General features: G+C 40.9%; 1 protein-coding gene across 1 annotated transcript in view; it reads left to right on the top strand.

The window, feature by feature from the left end:
* The window catches only part of RBM20 (RNA binding motif protein 20), a 239,187-nt gene that overhangs the window by 168,579 nt on the left and 53,262 nt on the right, over nucleotides 1-17,346 (top strand). Inside the window, exons 2-5 of the mRNA XM_020988006.2 lie at nucleotides 8,731-9,781; nucleotides 10,552-10,613; nucleotides 13,145-13,236; nucleotides 13,595-13,692. Of these exons, the coding sequence (XP_020843665.2) occupies nucleotides 8,731-9,781; nucleotides 10,552-10,613; nucleotides 13,145-13,236; nucleotides 13,595-13,692 (1,303 nt within the window). The remainder of the gene's footprint in view (nucleotides 1-8,730; nucleotides 9,782-10,551; nucleotides 10,614-13,144; nucleotides 13,237-13,594; nucleotides 13,693-17,346) is intronic.

Genomic DNA, 17,346 nt, shown 5'->3' with positions numbered 1-17,346 from the left:
AGGAGTGGTGTACACAAAGCCAATTCTACCTTTGGGATAGTCTTTGGGGATAGACCATGGGGACTTTGAAAATAAAGAGTTCTAAGTGATTGGAAATAGCATTTTCCCCCATCATTTTCTAGACAAACAGGAGCCTGTCCACGCCCCATTCACGTTTTCTGGGAAAGTGTCACTTCCCAGCCTACCTGCCTCACCTGACTGATATTTTCTGGACCACCCAAGTGGCTCTTTTAATTTCTCCTTTGTGGGTTCCATACAGAATGAGGGGAAGGATGTAAGTAAAGTCTGTTTCCTCTAGACTCTAAGAAAGCAGTGGCTGTCTGGTCAACAAATTCCAGCAGTGGTATTCCTGGACAGGCTTCCTATTTAGTCTTTTCATCAGTCTCTTAAATGGTGTGACACTTCTGATGCAGTGGTCCAGTTATACACAGCAAACACCTGTATGACTGGCAGTTCCTCATGGAAGAGGCCACAGTGTGATAAGATTCCTCTGAACAGCTTAGCTTTTAGCAGCAGGGATCAAGCTATCCAGCTAGTACCTAGCACATGGACTCTAAATAGGGTAGTCATTCTCAACTAATTTTTGGCAAAATGCATAGTTAGGGCTTTTTTTATTTATAACTTTAAGATTTTATTTTCCTCTGAGATAATTTGCATTGGACTACATCAATGGCAAACAGTATATTTGTGAGGGAAGTTCTTCTGCCACTCATCTGGCAGAGTAAAATAGAATATTAAACTCTTTAATGTCTGGCTAAATAGACAGCTGGATTTTCATATCTGCCCCTGCATTAAATCTATTAGGATACATTATTTTACTTAAGTATATGAAGAAAATGTAGCCTCACACAGATAGGTATTTGGAAAAGGGTGCAATACTTTATTATGCAAATAATCTCTAGTATTATTATGAAAATAGTTTTGACCTCATGGACTCCCCTGAAAGGGTCTTGGGAACCCAATGGGCCATGCTTTCAGAACTTCTGCAATAGCTCATCCTGCTCTCCAGATGCCCAGAATGAGGCCTTTCTCTTTCTCCTAAAGGTGGCCATTGTTTAGACGACTCTTTGTGACTCTATTTGGGGTTTTCTTAGCAAAGATATTGGAGTGGTTTGCCATTTCCTTCTCCAGTTCATTTTGCAGGTGAGGAAACTGAGGCAGACAGGGTTAAGTGACTTCCTCAGGGGTTCACAGCTGGTAAGCATCTGAGGCCAGATTTGAACCCAAGGAGATCAACCTTTCCTACTTCAGGCTTGGCACTCTATTCACTGCGCCACCTAGTGGCTCCTTCTATTACAGCACCAGAAATGTAACTCGATTCTCTTCAGCAAGGAGACCCGGAATGGAGCACATTTTATACCACTCTTTGGGTTCATCATAGCATCTTATTTAGGTTTCAGAGTAAAATGCAAGATGACTTTTTAAACCAGTAGCTTTTAGAAGGGGGCTGTCAAGTCATACCTATTGTATAGCTTTTTAACACCATGGAATAAAACTATGGGCAACATTCAATTTGTATCTCCTCAATCTCCAGACATGATAAGTACAACTATTTGTCTTTCAAATTTTATTTTTATTTTCAGGCTATGGGTGTGCTTATAAAAATAGACCCAACAGTTTCAAAGATGGCAAGAGTAGAGTTTTATCTAATCATGCAGTATGTGTTCCCTGCGTGGTGAATTAAGAACGAAGAATTAAACAGCAGCCCTGAGGCAGTGAGCTTTCTATGGGCTGAGATGAATCAAAATGATGCATCCATAAATTCTCCCATAGTGCATATTTAAGTGCTTCATTTACATATAATTCTCCAGGGGCCATATAATATGCCTTCAAGCTGACTGCCCAGTTCCTTAGGTTAACTTTTGCCTTCTTCCTTTGTTCAAATGTGAACTTGATCAGGGGTGATAGAATGGTATTGTGCACAATAGGCTAGGCAGGGAGTAGAGGCAGGGCAGGGAGTGGGGGAGAGGGATGGATACTGCAAGTTCTAACCATTCCCAACTCCCTAAATCCCTCCCACTCGGAAGTCAAGGACAAGAGGATACCACTGCCATCCCTTGCTTCTTAGGGATGGGGGGGTAGGGGTACAATAACTAGCAAAGACTGTGAGAGGATCCAGGCAAAAATAATGAAAAGATTCTTCAGGTAGGCCACTGCCCCAAGTAGTAAAGGCAAGCAGACTTTTTAGAAAGAAGTAGACTTGTCTGACTTTCATAAAAGAACTGGTCTTTCCACTGGTAAAGATGTTCTAGTTGAGACTCCAAAGGCCCAGGTCACAAAATGGTCTCCCACAGGCTTGTAAAGATGGAATGCTCTTTGAAAAAGGCCTTTTTCAGAGGGTGGAGCCAAGATGGCAGAGTAAAAGCAGTGACTTGCTTGAGTTCTCCCCTCAAAACCCCTCCAAATACCTATAAAAATGGCTCTAAACAAATTCTAGAGCAGCAAAAAGACAGAGTGAAACAAATTTCCAGCCTATGACAACCTGGATGGTTGATTGGAAAGGTCTGTTGTACTGGGCTGGGAGAGGAAAGCAGTTCAGTATGGGCACGCAGGCAAATACCACGCCTCAGAGAACCTGGAGCAGGCCTCAGAGATTGAATCACAGGCAGCTGTGGTGGTTTCCAGACTTCTCAACCCACAAACACCAAAGACAATTTAGAAGATCAGTAGGAAAGGTCTGTGACTGTGGTGAGAGAGAAGCTGGGTCCCAACCCTAGTCCCAGCACAGCCCCAGCTGGCAGCTGCTTCCAGAGCTCTCAGGCCACAGACAGAAGGGGAATTGAGTGGCTGATCAGAGGGAGATTGCAGGGATCTCTTTGCTGGTGCTGAGGCAGGATTCTCTTGCTTTGCTCAAGCTTGGATCTGGGTTGCAGCTGTGGGTGGCAGTCCTGTGGCAAGGAGGAGCACTGGTGTTGTGGAACTGGTGGTGGCAGTACAGAGAGAATCCTCCTCACAGCTCCAAGGTAAAAAGAGTGCTTGTGGTCACTCATAAATCAGAGTATTGGCCAGCAAAGGAGTAAACACCTTGCCATTGATCATACCACCTTAGGAGAACTGAAAATTTACAGGTCCCTAGAAGTATCTCTGAAAACAGCTGCACAAAACCCCCAAAGCTTGGGACAGTACATTCTCCACACTGTAAGCAGACCCCTACCTTAACAAAGAGTTTATAACTTAAGTAATTGGCTGAGATCATGAGCAAACAGTGCAAAAAGAGTCAGACCATAGAATCTTACTTTGGTGACAAAGAAGATCAAAACATACTACCAGAAAAAGACCACAGAGTCAAAGCTCCTACATCCAAAGCCTCTAAGAAAAATATGAATCAGTCCCAGGCCATGGAAGAGCTCAAAAAGGATTTTGAGAAGCAAGTAAGAGAAGTAGAGGAAAAACTGGGAAGAGAAATGAGAATGATGCAAGAAAATCATGAAAAATAGGTCAACAGCTAGCTAAAGGAGACTCAAAAAATACTGAAGAAAATAACACCTTAAAAAATTGCCTAACCCAAATGGCAAAAGAGGTCCAAAAAGCCAATGAGGAGAAGAAGGCCTTAAAAAGCAGAATTGGCCAGATGGAAAAGGAAGTCCAAAAACACACTGAAGAAAATACTTCCTTAAAAATTAGAATGGAGCAATTGGAAGCTAGTGACTTTATGAGAAATCAAGACACTGTAAAACAAATCCAAAAGAATGAAAAAATAGAAGATAATGTGAAATATCCCACTGGAAAAACAACTGACCTGGAAAATAGATCCAGAAGAGATAACTTAAAAGTTATTGGACTACCTGAAAGCCATGATCAAAAAAAGGGCCCAGACATCATCTTTTAAGAAATTATCAAGGAAAACTGCCCTGATATTGTAGAACCAGAGGGTAAAAGAGAAATGGAAAGAATCTAATGATTACCTGCTGAAAGAGATCCCCAAAGGAAGACTCCTAGGAATATTGTAGCCAAATTCCAGAGTTCTCAGGTCATGGAGAAAATATTGGAAGCAACCAGAAAGATACAATTCAAGTATTGTGGAGTCACAATCAGGATAACACAAGATTTAGCAGCTTCTACATTAAGAGACCAGAGAGCTTGGAATATAATACTCTGGAGGTCAAAGGAGATAGGGTTACAACCAAGAATCACCTACCTAGCAAAACTGAGTATAATCCTTCAGGGGAAAAAATGGACACTCAGTGAAATAGAGGACTTTCAAGCATTCTTGATGAAAAGACCAGAGGTAAATAGAAAATTTGATTTTCAAATACAAAACTCAAGAGAAGCATGAAGAGGTAAACAGGAAAGAGGAATCATAACAGACTTATTAAGGTTGAACTGTTTACATTCCTACATGCAAAGATGTAACTCATGAGACCTTTGTCAATATTAGGGTAGTTGGAGGGGAAAAATTATATGGATAGATAGATAGATAGATAGATAGATAGATAGATAGATAGATAGATAGATGGCACAGGGTGAGTTGAAGATGTAGTGATATCTAAAAAATTAAAATTATGGGGTAAGAGAAGATTATACTGAGAGGAGAAAGGGAGAGGTAGAATGGGGTAAATTATCTTACATAAAACAAACAAGAAAAAGCTTTTGCAGTGGAGGGGAAGTGGGGGAAGGTGAGAGGGAATGAGTGAATCTTATTCTAATAGGATTTAGCTTAAGCAGGGAATAACATACATACTCAATTGGGTATGGAAATCTTTCTTACCCTACAGGAAAATAGGGAGGGAAGGGGACAAGAGAGCAGCTGGGATGATGGAGGGGATGGCAGATTGGGGGAGGGGGTAATCAGAAGCAAATACTTCTGAGGAGGGACAGGTTTAAAAGAGAGAATAGAATAAATGGAGGGCGGGATAGGATGGAAGGGAAATATAGTTTTTCACAATATGACTACCATGGAAGTGTTTTGCATGACTACACAAGTACAACCTATATTGAGTTGCTTGCCTTCTCAGTGAGGGTGGGTGGGGAGAGAGGAAGGGAGAAAATTTGGAATCCAAAGTTTTATAAACAAATGTTAAAAATTGTTTTCACATGCAACTGGGAAATATGATATGCAGGCAATGGGGTATAGAAATATATCCTGCCCTACAGGAAAGTAAAAGGGGAAGGGGATAAGAGAAGGAGGGTGATAGAAGGGAGGGCAGATTAGGGGATGGAGTATTCAGAATGCATGCCCTCTTGGGGCAGGGGCAGGGGGGAGATGGGGAGAAAATTTGAAACTCAGAATCTTGTGGAAGTGAATATTGAAAACTAAAAATAAATAACTTAATAAATGTTTAATATAAAAAAGAGAGAGAAAAAAGAAAGCAAAATGCCTCTTTCCTTCAGGGAACTTAGTTTGCTGACATGCACACAGGATTCAAACAACATTCTGCCCATCTTCCTTCCCCACAAAAAAAAAAATTCAAAAAAGGTATTTTGCCTCCTAGGCTCATTTGCCCTCTGGGAAATATTGCCTTGCAGCATGAAAACCTTTGGGCAGGAAATATTGGTTCCAGTGCAGGCTCTGCCACTAACTAGTTGTGTGACCAGGAGAAAGTCACTCCCCTTCTCTGGGCCTCAGTTTCCTCTTTACTAAAATAAGCTGATTGTACTAATTGAGGTAAAAAGTCTTTTCAGGGGCTAACATTTTGCATCTCATGGCTGGCTTGGATAACACTGTATACAAGAGATAATGTCTTTGTTCTACCTTGCTTCCAGTTCTGTCCCCATTCCCTAAGTCACCTTTGTCATGGCAGATGGTGAGCTGTGGTGATGCTTGTGTCAGCCCTCTTATAGGCTACTGCAGTTGGGAATGGTTCTTATTTCATTGAGAAGTTTATTTCATGCTAGATTAATTCCTAACCTCGAGTGCCTGGATACCAAAGCTAGAATGGATGGTGTGAAATTATTCCCCATGGGCCACATTGACTGACAACATTATTTTCATAAGCTAGTGAACCATCAGAAGCCAGAGACTTTTGATTATTGAGATTTCACTTCTACTTGGAGTCTAAAGGGCAGGAGATCAGTGCCACTTTATTGTTGGACCAGCTGTTGTCAGATGCCACGTCTGAGGGCCTTTCCCCTCTTTTCCAGGGTAGCAGAAAGGACTACTGGGGTATTCATTCTTTCCACAGAAAATCCTCCACATAATTTTCCTTCATGTATCAGAAGCGAATTTATGTTAATGCCCTGTGATGAAGTGGTAGATACTGACATTTGAAAGATGAGCTATTAAAAAATACTGTTAAACTTCCCACTTATTTTTGGCATCTCTACATTTTTTCGTTCTAAAATAGCCTTTCAGTTTTAATTGATAAGGATAGATAAACTTTTATTCAAATTGAATATCAAGTTAGCAGTAGTTAAGATTTTGTCAAGCAAATAGTAGAGTTCTATCAATGGTAGGCAGACAGGTCTTTCTTCTTGATTTGTGCTGGGTCTCAGGGTAAACCGACCACCAGCTGTATATTCTGGGCCTGATTCCAAGATTACTGGTTCCCTATGCCAAGCCTGCAAGTATTTTAAAATGGTGGACAACACCGGGTTGAAAAGATAAACCTTCTATACGCATTCTCTCCCTACTGACCCCGAACCCCAACAATTCCTGGTCAAAAATACAGCCCAGAGTTGTTTTTTTTTGTTGTTTTGTGTTTGGGGAAAATCCAGCTGAGTTCTCAGAAAAAAAAAATCCTTTCCCATTCTGGTTATAGAAACTCCTTTGGCACCTCATTAGCACCTTGTTAGTGAGGACAGGGTGTGTTTTGGAAAAACTGGTAGGGAGGTTTGGCTGCTGTATGGATAGGGTTTTGAGTTAAGCCTAATTGCTCTTCCAAAGCTTAGCTACTTAATACTGGCTAGCATTAAGGGTCTATCACCAGCCCCTTGACCATCCTTTGCTTCCTTTCATATTCTCACCTACTCAGGCAATTAGCACCTTCCTAACCCTCCTCCCTCTGCATCTTTGTCCCTGTCCAACTCCAACTGCTGCCCCGAGCCATGAAAACCTCCCCAGAGAGCAAAGGTATCTTCATCCTTGTCTGCCCTCCAGAAGCTTCTTAAAATACAGCTGACCTGCTCTGCACTCCGAGGGAGAGAGTATTGTCTGTTGGTCGGCTCGCACCTTTAGTCCAATGTAATCATCCCTTGATTATTCATTAAGGGGAGAGAAAAGATGATCCAGAAGTTTGATTTTGGAATATGTTTCTGTACTGGCATTTAAATATGGGTGTGCCTACTGTTTTAGGAATTCACTTCAAACAAAGCAATGAAGCCATACGGTGAATACATGACTCAGGAGGCGAGTGGAAATTGTATGCTATGAGGATCCTGTACCAGCTCCTTTCCTGACCGACTCCTGTCCCTAGCCTCATACTTCCCTGAACACTTATTTCATGACAGAGACAGAGAAAGTAACATTTCTCTGATTGAGGAACTGAACTCCCCAAGCAAAGCCGCCCTCCCTCAAACCTTTCCTGGATGTGTTTTAAGTATAATGTAGAAAATTCTTTATCCTAAACCTCCCCCCACATATCATTTGTTTAATTATATGCTTTGCTTATTGTGTGAAGTCTATCCTGTGTACTGAACAATGTAATACGGATTTTGAATTTTTGAATTTTGAAATTCGTTTTGAATTTTCAGCACAAGCCTAAGACAAAGGTCTTGGGTCATACCACAAAGATTAGAAAGGCTATCTATATATGTCACAAGTCACCCGTAAGAAAATATGTGAGGGGCAGCTAGGTGGCGCAGTGGATAGAGCACCAGCCCTGAAGTCAGGAGGACCTGAGTTCAAATCGGGCCTCAGCCCAAACACTTGACACTTACTAGCTGTGTGACCCTGGGCAAGTCACGTAACCCCAACAGCCTAAAAAAAAAGAGAGAGAAGAAAAGAAAGAAAGAAAAGAAAATGTGAGACGAGAGTGAGGAATTATTCATGGATAATTCTCACAGAACTGTGAGCGTCCATTGGAATACAAGGTACTATGTCAAACACTAAAAGGGCTAACGACAAAACATGGTCCTTGGACTTCAAGGAACTTACAGTCGAATACAAAACGGGGTGTTACAAGTCCATCCCAGTACAAAGTTCAGTGACATATCTGAGGAGGAGGTGATCGCTTCCATCAAGTGAGATCAGGGAAAGCCCCATAAATCAAGTGGCACCTGTGAAAGCCATTCAAGGTTGGCAAGCCATTCAACAAGTACCTATGGAGGGGCCAGGTGTGTTACTTTGTAAGCACCCATTGTGCTATGAGCAAAGGCATGGAGTGGGAAAGGGAAGATAAGAAAATACCAAGAATGATTTGTCTAGTTTGGCTAGAATGCAGAAAGGGCCCTGGGTGTCACTGCATCCCCCTGCCCCCTTCTTTGCTAAGGATATATGACTTTCCTTCTCTACAGACATTTCTTGAGGGACAAGAAGCAATGAACTTTGGGGTGGTAAGCAAAGCTCTTGGCCCACAAAGAATCTGTCTGTGGGTCTTGAGTTCAAGGACAGAGATTGTGTTAGGTAGTCTTTTATAAGTGATTCTTTTTGTTTTTTGTTTTTTTGGTGAGGCAGTTGGGGTTAAGTGACTTGCCCAGGGTCACACAGCTAGTAAGTGTTAAGTGTCTCAGGTCACATTTGAACTCAGGTCCTCCTGACTCCAAAGTCAGAGCTCTATCCACTGTGCCACCTAGCTGCCCCCTTTATAAGTGATTCTTTAAAATAAAAACCAATTTAAACCTGTTTCTTTGCAGTGCTGCCAAGCTGCTGGACAAGAACCCATTTTCTGTCAGTAATCCAAGTCCTCTGCTTCCATCACCTGCAAGTCTTCAGCTGGCCCAATTGCAAGCCCAGCTGACTCTCCACCGGCTGAAATTGGCACAGTCCGCGGTCACCAGCAACACTGCGGCTGCCACGGTTCTGAACCAGGTCCTCTCCAAAGTGGCTATGTCTCAGCCCCTCTTCAGCCAGCTGAGACATCCATCTGCGATTACTACCCCGCACAGCCACGCTGGGGCCCCCCAGCACCCAGCAGTAATGCCAAATGCCAGGTTTTCCTCCAGGGGAATCACGTTTTCACCTCCCAGTCAAGGACAGGGCCTGGGACCATCCATGAGCCTGCCCAGCCAGGCTACCAATACCATGGTGATGCATCCTTTTGGTGGGGTCATATCTCAGACCTCTAATCAACCAGCAGTTGTCCTGGGCATCAGCAAAACTGGCCCTGTTCCTGCTGTGGCGGGGTTCTATGACTATGGTAAAGCTAGTAGTACTCAGGCCTATGGTTCAGATGCTGATAATCAGTCGAGTTTTCTGCCAACATCGGGTGCCACCTCAGCTGGGGTGACCTATGAGGGTCAGTGTAGTCATACAGGGCACCCAAAGCAAGATGGTCAAGCCAGCTTCACCAAAGACTTTTATGGGCCCAATTCCCAAGGACAGCCCCTGGGGTTCCCTGGAGAGCAGCACATGAATACACCCTCCACAGGCGGTCCTAAAGGAGAGGTAGACCCACTGCTCGATGGCACTGGAGCAAATAACCAATGGGAATGGCCACCAATCAGCCAATCCTATGAGCTGTATGACCCAGAAGAACCCACACCAGACACCAAGTTTGGGCCTTCGACCCCTGCTTCCTTCAACAAGAAGCAGAGTTTCAGTGGCACCCAGCGGCGAGGGAAGGAGGAGCCCATGCTGTCCATGAGGCCTCTCCAGGCTCATGAGCTAAACGACTTTCATGGTATTGCACCTCTCCACCTGCCACACATCTGCACCATCTGTGATAAAAAAGTCTTTGATCTAAAGGTAAGGCAGAGAAGGGCAGGGCATTTGGCTCATGTCACCTGGTCTATTACACGCTCTTTCCTTATCCACCGTGAAAGCTTGGTGACCTTGTCTGACCGTGTCATTCCTCTGCTCAGTGGACGCCAGTGGCATCCTATTGCCTGAAGAATTGAGTACAGACTCCTCTGCTTGGCATTTGAAGTTCTTCACAGCTTGGCTCTGACCTATCTTTATTTCCTTATTATCCATTATCACTCTCTTACACACACTACACACTCTAGCCAAATTGGCCGTTCCTCACACATGAAATCTTCTCTTATCTCCCTGACTTTGCACCTGCCTGGAGTGCATCTCCTCCTTACTTCTGTCTCCTAGAATCCCTAGTTTCCTTCATATCTGAGGTCTGAAATACCACCTTCTTCATGTAGTCTTTCCTGATGATTCAGATATTATTCCCATCAAATGACCTTGTATTTATTTTGTACATATTTAGAATATACTTGTATATGTATATGTTGTCTCTCCAGAAAGAATTTTCCTTCTATCCTTGACGATCCTATAGAATCTTAAGAATTCTATCCTTAGACCTCCACTTCAGCTCAGTTTTCTCATCTGTAAATGGGGGACAATACCACTTTCATAGCATTGTTATGAGGAGCCAGTGAAATAATGTATAGAAAGAATTTAGTAGCCATCAAGTATGATATAAGTGTGATTTCCTACTGTTACTCATCTGCCTTCAATATGTGCTAGAGTGACCTTTGATCATTCATCATCTTCTTCTGACCTAGGACTGGGAGCAGCATGTCAAAGGGAAAATGCACACTCAGAAATGCATGACCTTCTCTGAAAGGTGAGTTCTGCTGACAAAAGTGGATGACCATTTGTTTTTGTTTGTCCTTTGTTCTCAAAGAATTTGAAGAGGATGGACATTTAAGTCCTTTCCTTTAGCCAGTCTCTTTTTCCTTTGAAAATAAATAATTTATTGCAAACTTAACTTTTAACAAAACCAAAACCAATTAAGCTTGTATTTATAACTCTTTAAACTTAAAAATGACCTTTGGTAGTAATACTCTGTTAATCCCTCCTCCATCTTCATCCACACCACTTCATCCATTCATATTCATTATGTTTTTTTTTCCCTTTTATTACATGATAATCAATGTGAAGACTTAATTTTTGGTTCTGTTTTCTTTACTTCACATCATGTTATAGTAATCTTTCTATATTTAATCATATTCCTCATATTTGTCAGTCTTAAATTGTATTATAGTATCCCATTGTATTGATATGATAGGATTTATTCACTCATTTTCAAATTGTTGGCCATTTAAATTCCTTTCAGTTTTTTTAATCACAAATATTGGTACTAAAAATACATTTGAAGAGAGCTTTTTTTAAAGTTACATTTTAAGATGTATTTTGAAAATTAGACTATTGGAGTAGATGGCATGATTCTTTTTTGTAACTCTTACACTATTTTGGAAGATTGCTTTCCAAAAAGACTTCACCAGTTTTCAATTCCACCAGCAATGTATGAGGATGTGTTATTCCCATATCCCTTCAAGCTCTGAGTTATGCCATTTTTGTTTATTTTTGCCAATTTGGTGGCTTGAATTGGTACCTTAGAGTTGTTTTAATTTAAAATTTTTTCATCAAGTATAGTTTTGATTTTTGAAGGGTTTCTAAGTTGGTAAATAGGACAACCGTAGATATTGTTTGCCTAGATTTTAGCAACACATTTGATAAAAATTTCTCATATTATTCTTGTAAGAATGATGGGGAGCTTTAGGCTAGACAATAAAATAGCTAGATGCCTTCAGACCTGAATTGGCTGGCCATATTCAAGGAGGAATCATTGATGGTTCCAAGTCAACTTTGTAGGAACCAGTGCATAATACTGTACTATTTAACATTTTCATCAATGAAATGGGTAAGGGGAAGGGAAAGGGAACAAGGATTTATTCAGCACCTATTATGTGCTAGGCACTGTACTAAGTTCTTCATAGACATCTTGATCCTCACAAGAGCCCCATCAAATAGGTGCTATTATTATCTCAATTTTATAGTTGAGGAAACTGAGGCAGAGGCTAAGTGAAAGGCATAGATGATATAACAACATTTTTCAGGTTACACAAAACTAGGAGATAACACACTGGGTAACAAAGTCATAATCTGAAAAGATCTTGACAATCTAAAGCAGTGGGCTAAGTCTAATAAAATGAAATTCAGTATAGGGGTAAACATCTTACACTTGTGTTTAAAAATTCAGCTTCATATGTACAAAATGGCATCACAGTTAGAGAGCAGTTTGTCTGAAAAAGATCTGGGTTTTAGTGGGCTTCAAGCTATGAGTCACCAAGGTGATGTTGCAGCACCCAAAACCAATGTGATCTTGGACCATATCTTCTAAGCATAAAGAGAGATCACCCTTTGTACTCTGCCCTAGTCAGACCACGTAGGGAGTATTAGATTCAGTTCTAGGCACCAGAGTGTAAGAATGTCAGTGAGAAGCTGGAGAGGGTGCACAGGAGGGCACCCCATTCACTGAACTGAGTCCATGTCATATGCTAAAAATAATAGGTAACAATTATATTAGCATTTTAAGGTTTGCAAAGTGCTTTACATATGATGATTAGTCAAAGGAACTTGGCACAGGGGGCATTGTTTAGCCTGAAGAAGAAAACTGGGAAACAATGGCTGTGTTCAAGCATTTGAAAGAGTGTCATACAGAATAAGGGCAGCCAGGTGGCTCATTGGATAGAGTACTGGGCCTGAAGTCATCTTCCTGAGTTCAAATCTGGCCACAGATACTTACTAGGTATGTGACCCTGGGCAAGTCACTTAACCCTATTTGCCTCAGTTTCTCCATTTATAAAATGAGCTGGAGAAGGAAATGGCAAACCATTTAAGTATCTTTGCCAAGAAAACCCCAAGTGGGGACATGAAGAATTGGACACAACTGAAAAACAATTGAACACCAATAATGTAAGAATAGGGATAAGATTTTTACCCCAAAAGGTATAATTAGGAGCAAAGAATAGAGGCTAGAAAGAGGCAAACTCGCTTTGATGTCAGGAGAACTTTTCAAAAAATTAAAGCTGTCCAAAAGTGGAATGGGCTGACTTAGGAAGTAGTAGGTTCCCCCTTATTTGAAATCTTCAAGCACATGCTAGATTATTTTTCAGGTGTATTAAGGTGAGTGTTTCTATGGGTTGGGCTAGATGGTCACTGAAGACCCTTCCAACTCTCAAATTCTACATTTGTATGATTGGTAATTATTTATCTCCCCTCCAAGCCTAAGGTAAATATATTATTCTTTTTCTTCTAACTTTTTCTTCTTTTTTATGTTTACTCCTTCCCTTTGATTTTTTTTTTCTTTAGTGCGGGTATTCGATGTGTTGTTGGCTCAGCAGAAGGAGCATTGTGTGCCTCACCTAACAGCACAGCTGTTTTTAATGCACCTGGAACTGACGGTAAGGAGTGTCCAGAGAATTACTAACATGAATATGAAGTCAGGTTTCTGATGACATCTTGTTTGAGATTTGTCAACCCCATGACTTCCTCCGTGTCCCATCTTCCAAAGTTAAAAATCTTCAGAAAATCAAACGTATTCTGCTTTTCACATATTGATATTTTCCGTGTTGCTTGTTTAAAAGTAGATCTTTATGTCAATACTAAGTGTTTCCGAGAGAAATTGAGAAATAATCATGATAAACATTAGAAAGCATTTTTAAAAGAAATCCCTTTTCCCTCTTAGTCCTAGGCAGTTGACATTTGAAAGCAATGTGACTGTCTCTTTTTTTCCCCACTGGCCTTATGTAATTCCTTTAGATTTTGCCTCAAATATTGGATCGTCATTTGCTGTGGTTCCAACAAGGTCCTTTGCTCAGTCAAATCCCACTTTCTCTCCTACTGCTTCCGGTACAAATGTGAGTATGAAAGCAATTTCACCTTTGTCATCATCAGCAGCAGCATTTGTAACACCTGTTCATATGTGGTATTGGACAAAAAAAGGACACAGTCTTTCTGCTATATGTCTTTCTGCTTCCAGAGTTGGATGAAGTGAATGTGTTGCAGATGTGGCTTAATGTAGTTTGGAAGGATATATCACCAGAGGGTAATATATAACTTAATTTGGTACAGCTAGTTTCAGAGAGAGAAAACTTGACACACGTACTTGGAAGGGGAAAGAATATACAAAAGCAATTATTCCATTTTTCATTCACATATTTAGTTGGGACCTACACTGCCTTAGAAAAAACATATTAAAGTTTTGTGGCTCCTGAAATGATTTTTGGCTTTTATTCTGAAATGGAGCATGTCCCAGAAGAGAGTGATCTTAGACACCAGAATCAGAAAGGAAAATATATCTGAAAATAAAATAAAAGCTATGGATTGATGCATTCTGAGGTACCTAGAGAACTAGTTGTTGATAAAAGCTATTTTTTTAGCTCCTTTCCTATTCCTCATAGCCTGCCTTTCATTCCAAAATAACTCCTACTCCCTGTTGCTTTCCACTGTCAGCTCCTGTAGTTTCTTCCATCCCTCCAGTTTCTACAGTGTCCTAATTCATTGGCTCATTCTCTATTCTTTAGCTCTTACTTTAACCTTTCCTGCCTTGAGCCTCCTCATTTCTCCAAAGCATTCTTCTTCTCTCACTCTCCTGAAATACAAGGCAGGGTCTGGGAAAGCAAAAAGCTAAACAAAATATGTTTGGCTAAACTGTGGGTCTTATGTGTGAATATATATGTTTGCAGATGTATCTGTTTTTTAAATTGTGTGTGTGAGTAGCTGTATCTTCTCTTAAATCTTTAAGACTATAAGGTCCCATGAGAGGCAGTGTGGTATCATAGAGAACTAGCTTTAAACTCAAGAACACCTGAGTTCACTTCCTACCTCTGACACTTTCTGGCTGTGCGATCTTTGGCCAAGTCCCTTGACGTTGCAATGCTTCACATAATTCTATAAGATTGCCTAGCAGTTACTGATCTACATCAATAGAGAGGTCATGGAGAATTCTCCATGTTAACTTGCCAATGAACTTACAGAACTAGGCAAAGTAAAATTAAATAAAAGATTATAAACTTCTAAGGGAGAGGGACCTTTGTCTTTTTAGCACACCCTGCTATGAGTGTTTGACTGTCTAATATTGGTAATACCCTCATGTAGACATGATATGTTCTTGCAGGCCACATCATAGAGTATATCTCTATGAGCCCAAATCCTGATTTATACTATTACTTGTTTCGGACATTTGTAGAAAACATTGAATGTGTGGTCAAAGTGACAAGAAAATGAAGTATAAGAGTTTATTAGGCAGCTTTAAATCAGTGGATTGATGAAATGTAAAGAGTTAAAAAGAGATTGCCTTGAACCAGGAAAACAATATACACGATGGTTAGAACAATATCGATGAGAGAATAAAAACATAAAACTGAATGCTGTATAGTTATAAGGAACAAGCCTGGCCTCAGAAAAGAGATAAGAACATGGACTTAACTTCCCTTCCTTTGCAGAGATGAGTGAGCATGGATTTGGAACGTTGTATTCATCCCAGACTCGGTTGATATGTTGGTTAAATTTGTTGAAATGCTTTTGTTCTCTTTCTTTTTTATTTATGTTTTATTCTTTGTTCCAAGGTATGGCTTGATAGATAGGGAAGGGAAGACAGGTACATTTGGAAATGAAGGTGATATAAGAACAAAAGATATCTGTGACTTTCTTTTCTTAAGAAAAGGGAATACCTGTAGTCAGTTTGCAAAGGAAGCATCTGTTTCCTTCTGATTTTTAATTCAACTCAACAAATATTCATTAAGTACTGCACACAAGATATTGCTTAATGGGAAAAATGCTGAATGAGGGTGCCTGGTATGCAGTAAGTGTTTGGTGAATATTTGAATGAATCAGTGAATGCTCAAATTGCAACACTATTTATGTGTTAAGCAACTTGGTAATTCCCTGCTCTGTGAAGTCATTCTATTAGGGCAATAAAGACACTCAGCATCTAGATAGAAACCTTATGGGGGTTTTTGTTTTGTTTTGTTTTGTTTTTGGCTAGGCAATGGAGTTAAGCGACTTGCCCAGGGTCACACAGCTAGCAAGTGGCAAGTGTCTGAGACCAGATTTGAACTCAGGTCCTCCTGATTTCAGGGCTGGTGCTCTATCTAATGCACCACCTAGCTTCCTCCTGAAACCTTGTGGTTTTTGAAGTCCTTTTGCATACAATGCAAAGAAATAGCTTTGTTCCCTCTTCCTGGCATTGCTGCTGGTTACTGAACCTGTAGATCTGAATTCTAGGTGTCCACTGACCATGTTCCACATAGCCGAGGGTTGGGCTGCCCCTTTATTGGGACTCAAAAGAAGTTTCAGACCCCCATCCTGTCACTTCCTAGTGGAATAACCTTGGGTAAATCTCCTTACCTTCCTTATGGGACCCTAGTTTCCCCATTTGTATCATGTGGGAGTTGGGCTATATGCTTCTCATTTCCCTTCCAGTTCTAACATTCTGTGATCCTATTATCCAGAGAATTATACAAGTGTCAATTTGCTGTGGTTGGTCTCTGAATCAGCCCTGACTAAATCATCAGATTACTTGCCTTTAATGTTCTCAGTTTGCTGGAGTGAACCAAATACAGGTGTGCGCCATCTTTAAGAACACCTAATGTACAATTATTTGGTTTGCAGAACCATAGGATTTTGGAGTTAGAAAGGGACCTTAGTCACCATGTAGCCAGACCTCCTCACTGTACAGCTAGATGCAGATAAGTGGGTAAGGGGGATAGGGACTGGGAGGGAAGATCCCCATTACAAAAGGGTTCTTTCACCAAAGGACTCATCAGAGGGTTCCTTTAAATTATAAACAACTTTGTTCAACCTGTACAAATCTACTTGCATGCAACTTTTATGAAATACAACCAAATACAACAAAATAGAGCTCACATTTTAACAGTGAACAATCATTATTGTTATAGAGCAAAAAAAATCCAACAAACAATTGCTACCATTAAGTCTCACTGCTTTTGAGTAGGAACATGGAAATCTAATGGGTCACAGTGAAAAATCTACCTTTGGATTGTGTGAATATCAGAGACCTGTCTCCACCATCCTTCTTGCAAAGGCAACTGCCTTGATAGGAATAATGGGGCAAAATCTCTTGACTTTGGCCTTGTGTTTTCATATTTGTCTTGGGCCTTATGGAAAGATTATGTGGAATTGATTATGTTCATAGATTATGGAAGCAGTCTGCATCTTGTCTTTCACCAACTGGGGTAGGGGCTTGGAAATGATTATACCTTTCATTAAAGCTGCTGCTGATGGATAGAACAGCAGGGAGTTTTTACTTGGCTCTGGAGTCATCATAAACAGAGTAATCAAGTTTCTGGAAGGGGCTGCCTGGGCCCTCTTTGGCTGTAAATAGCTTCCTAGCATCTGTAAGAGGTAGGTGCAGAGTGACGGGCTGCCTGTCCCTATAAAATGGCCTTTGGGTTTTCACAGCCTGCAGAGTGTTTATTTAGTGCATGGTGCTGGAGCTTGAGGCACTTCTGACTCAGGGACATTTGAGGTCTTACTGCAGTTAGACAGCT

The sequence above is a fragment of the Phascolarctos cinereus genome, unplaced genomic scaffold (genome assembly GCF_003287225.1).
Source record: "Phascolarctos cinereus isolate Bilbo 61053 unplaced genomic scaffold, phaCin_HiC Scaffold_3;HRSCAF=262, whole genome shotgun sequence".
Taxonomy (NCBI): Eukaryota; Metazoa; Chordata; class Mammalia; order Diprotodontia; family Phascolarctidae; genus Phascolarctos; species Phascolarctos cinereus.
Note: the sequence above shows the minus strand (reverse complement) of the source record. Positions and strands in the feature narration are given on the sequence as shown.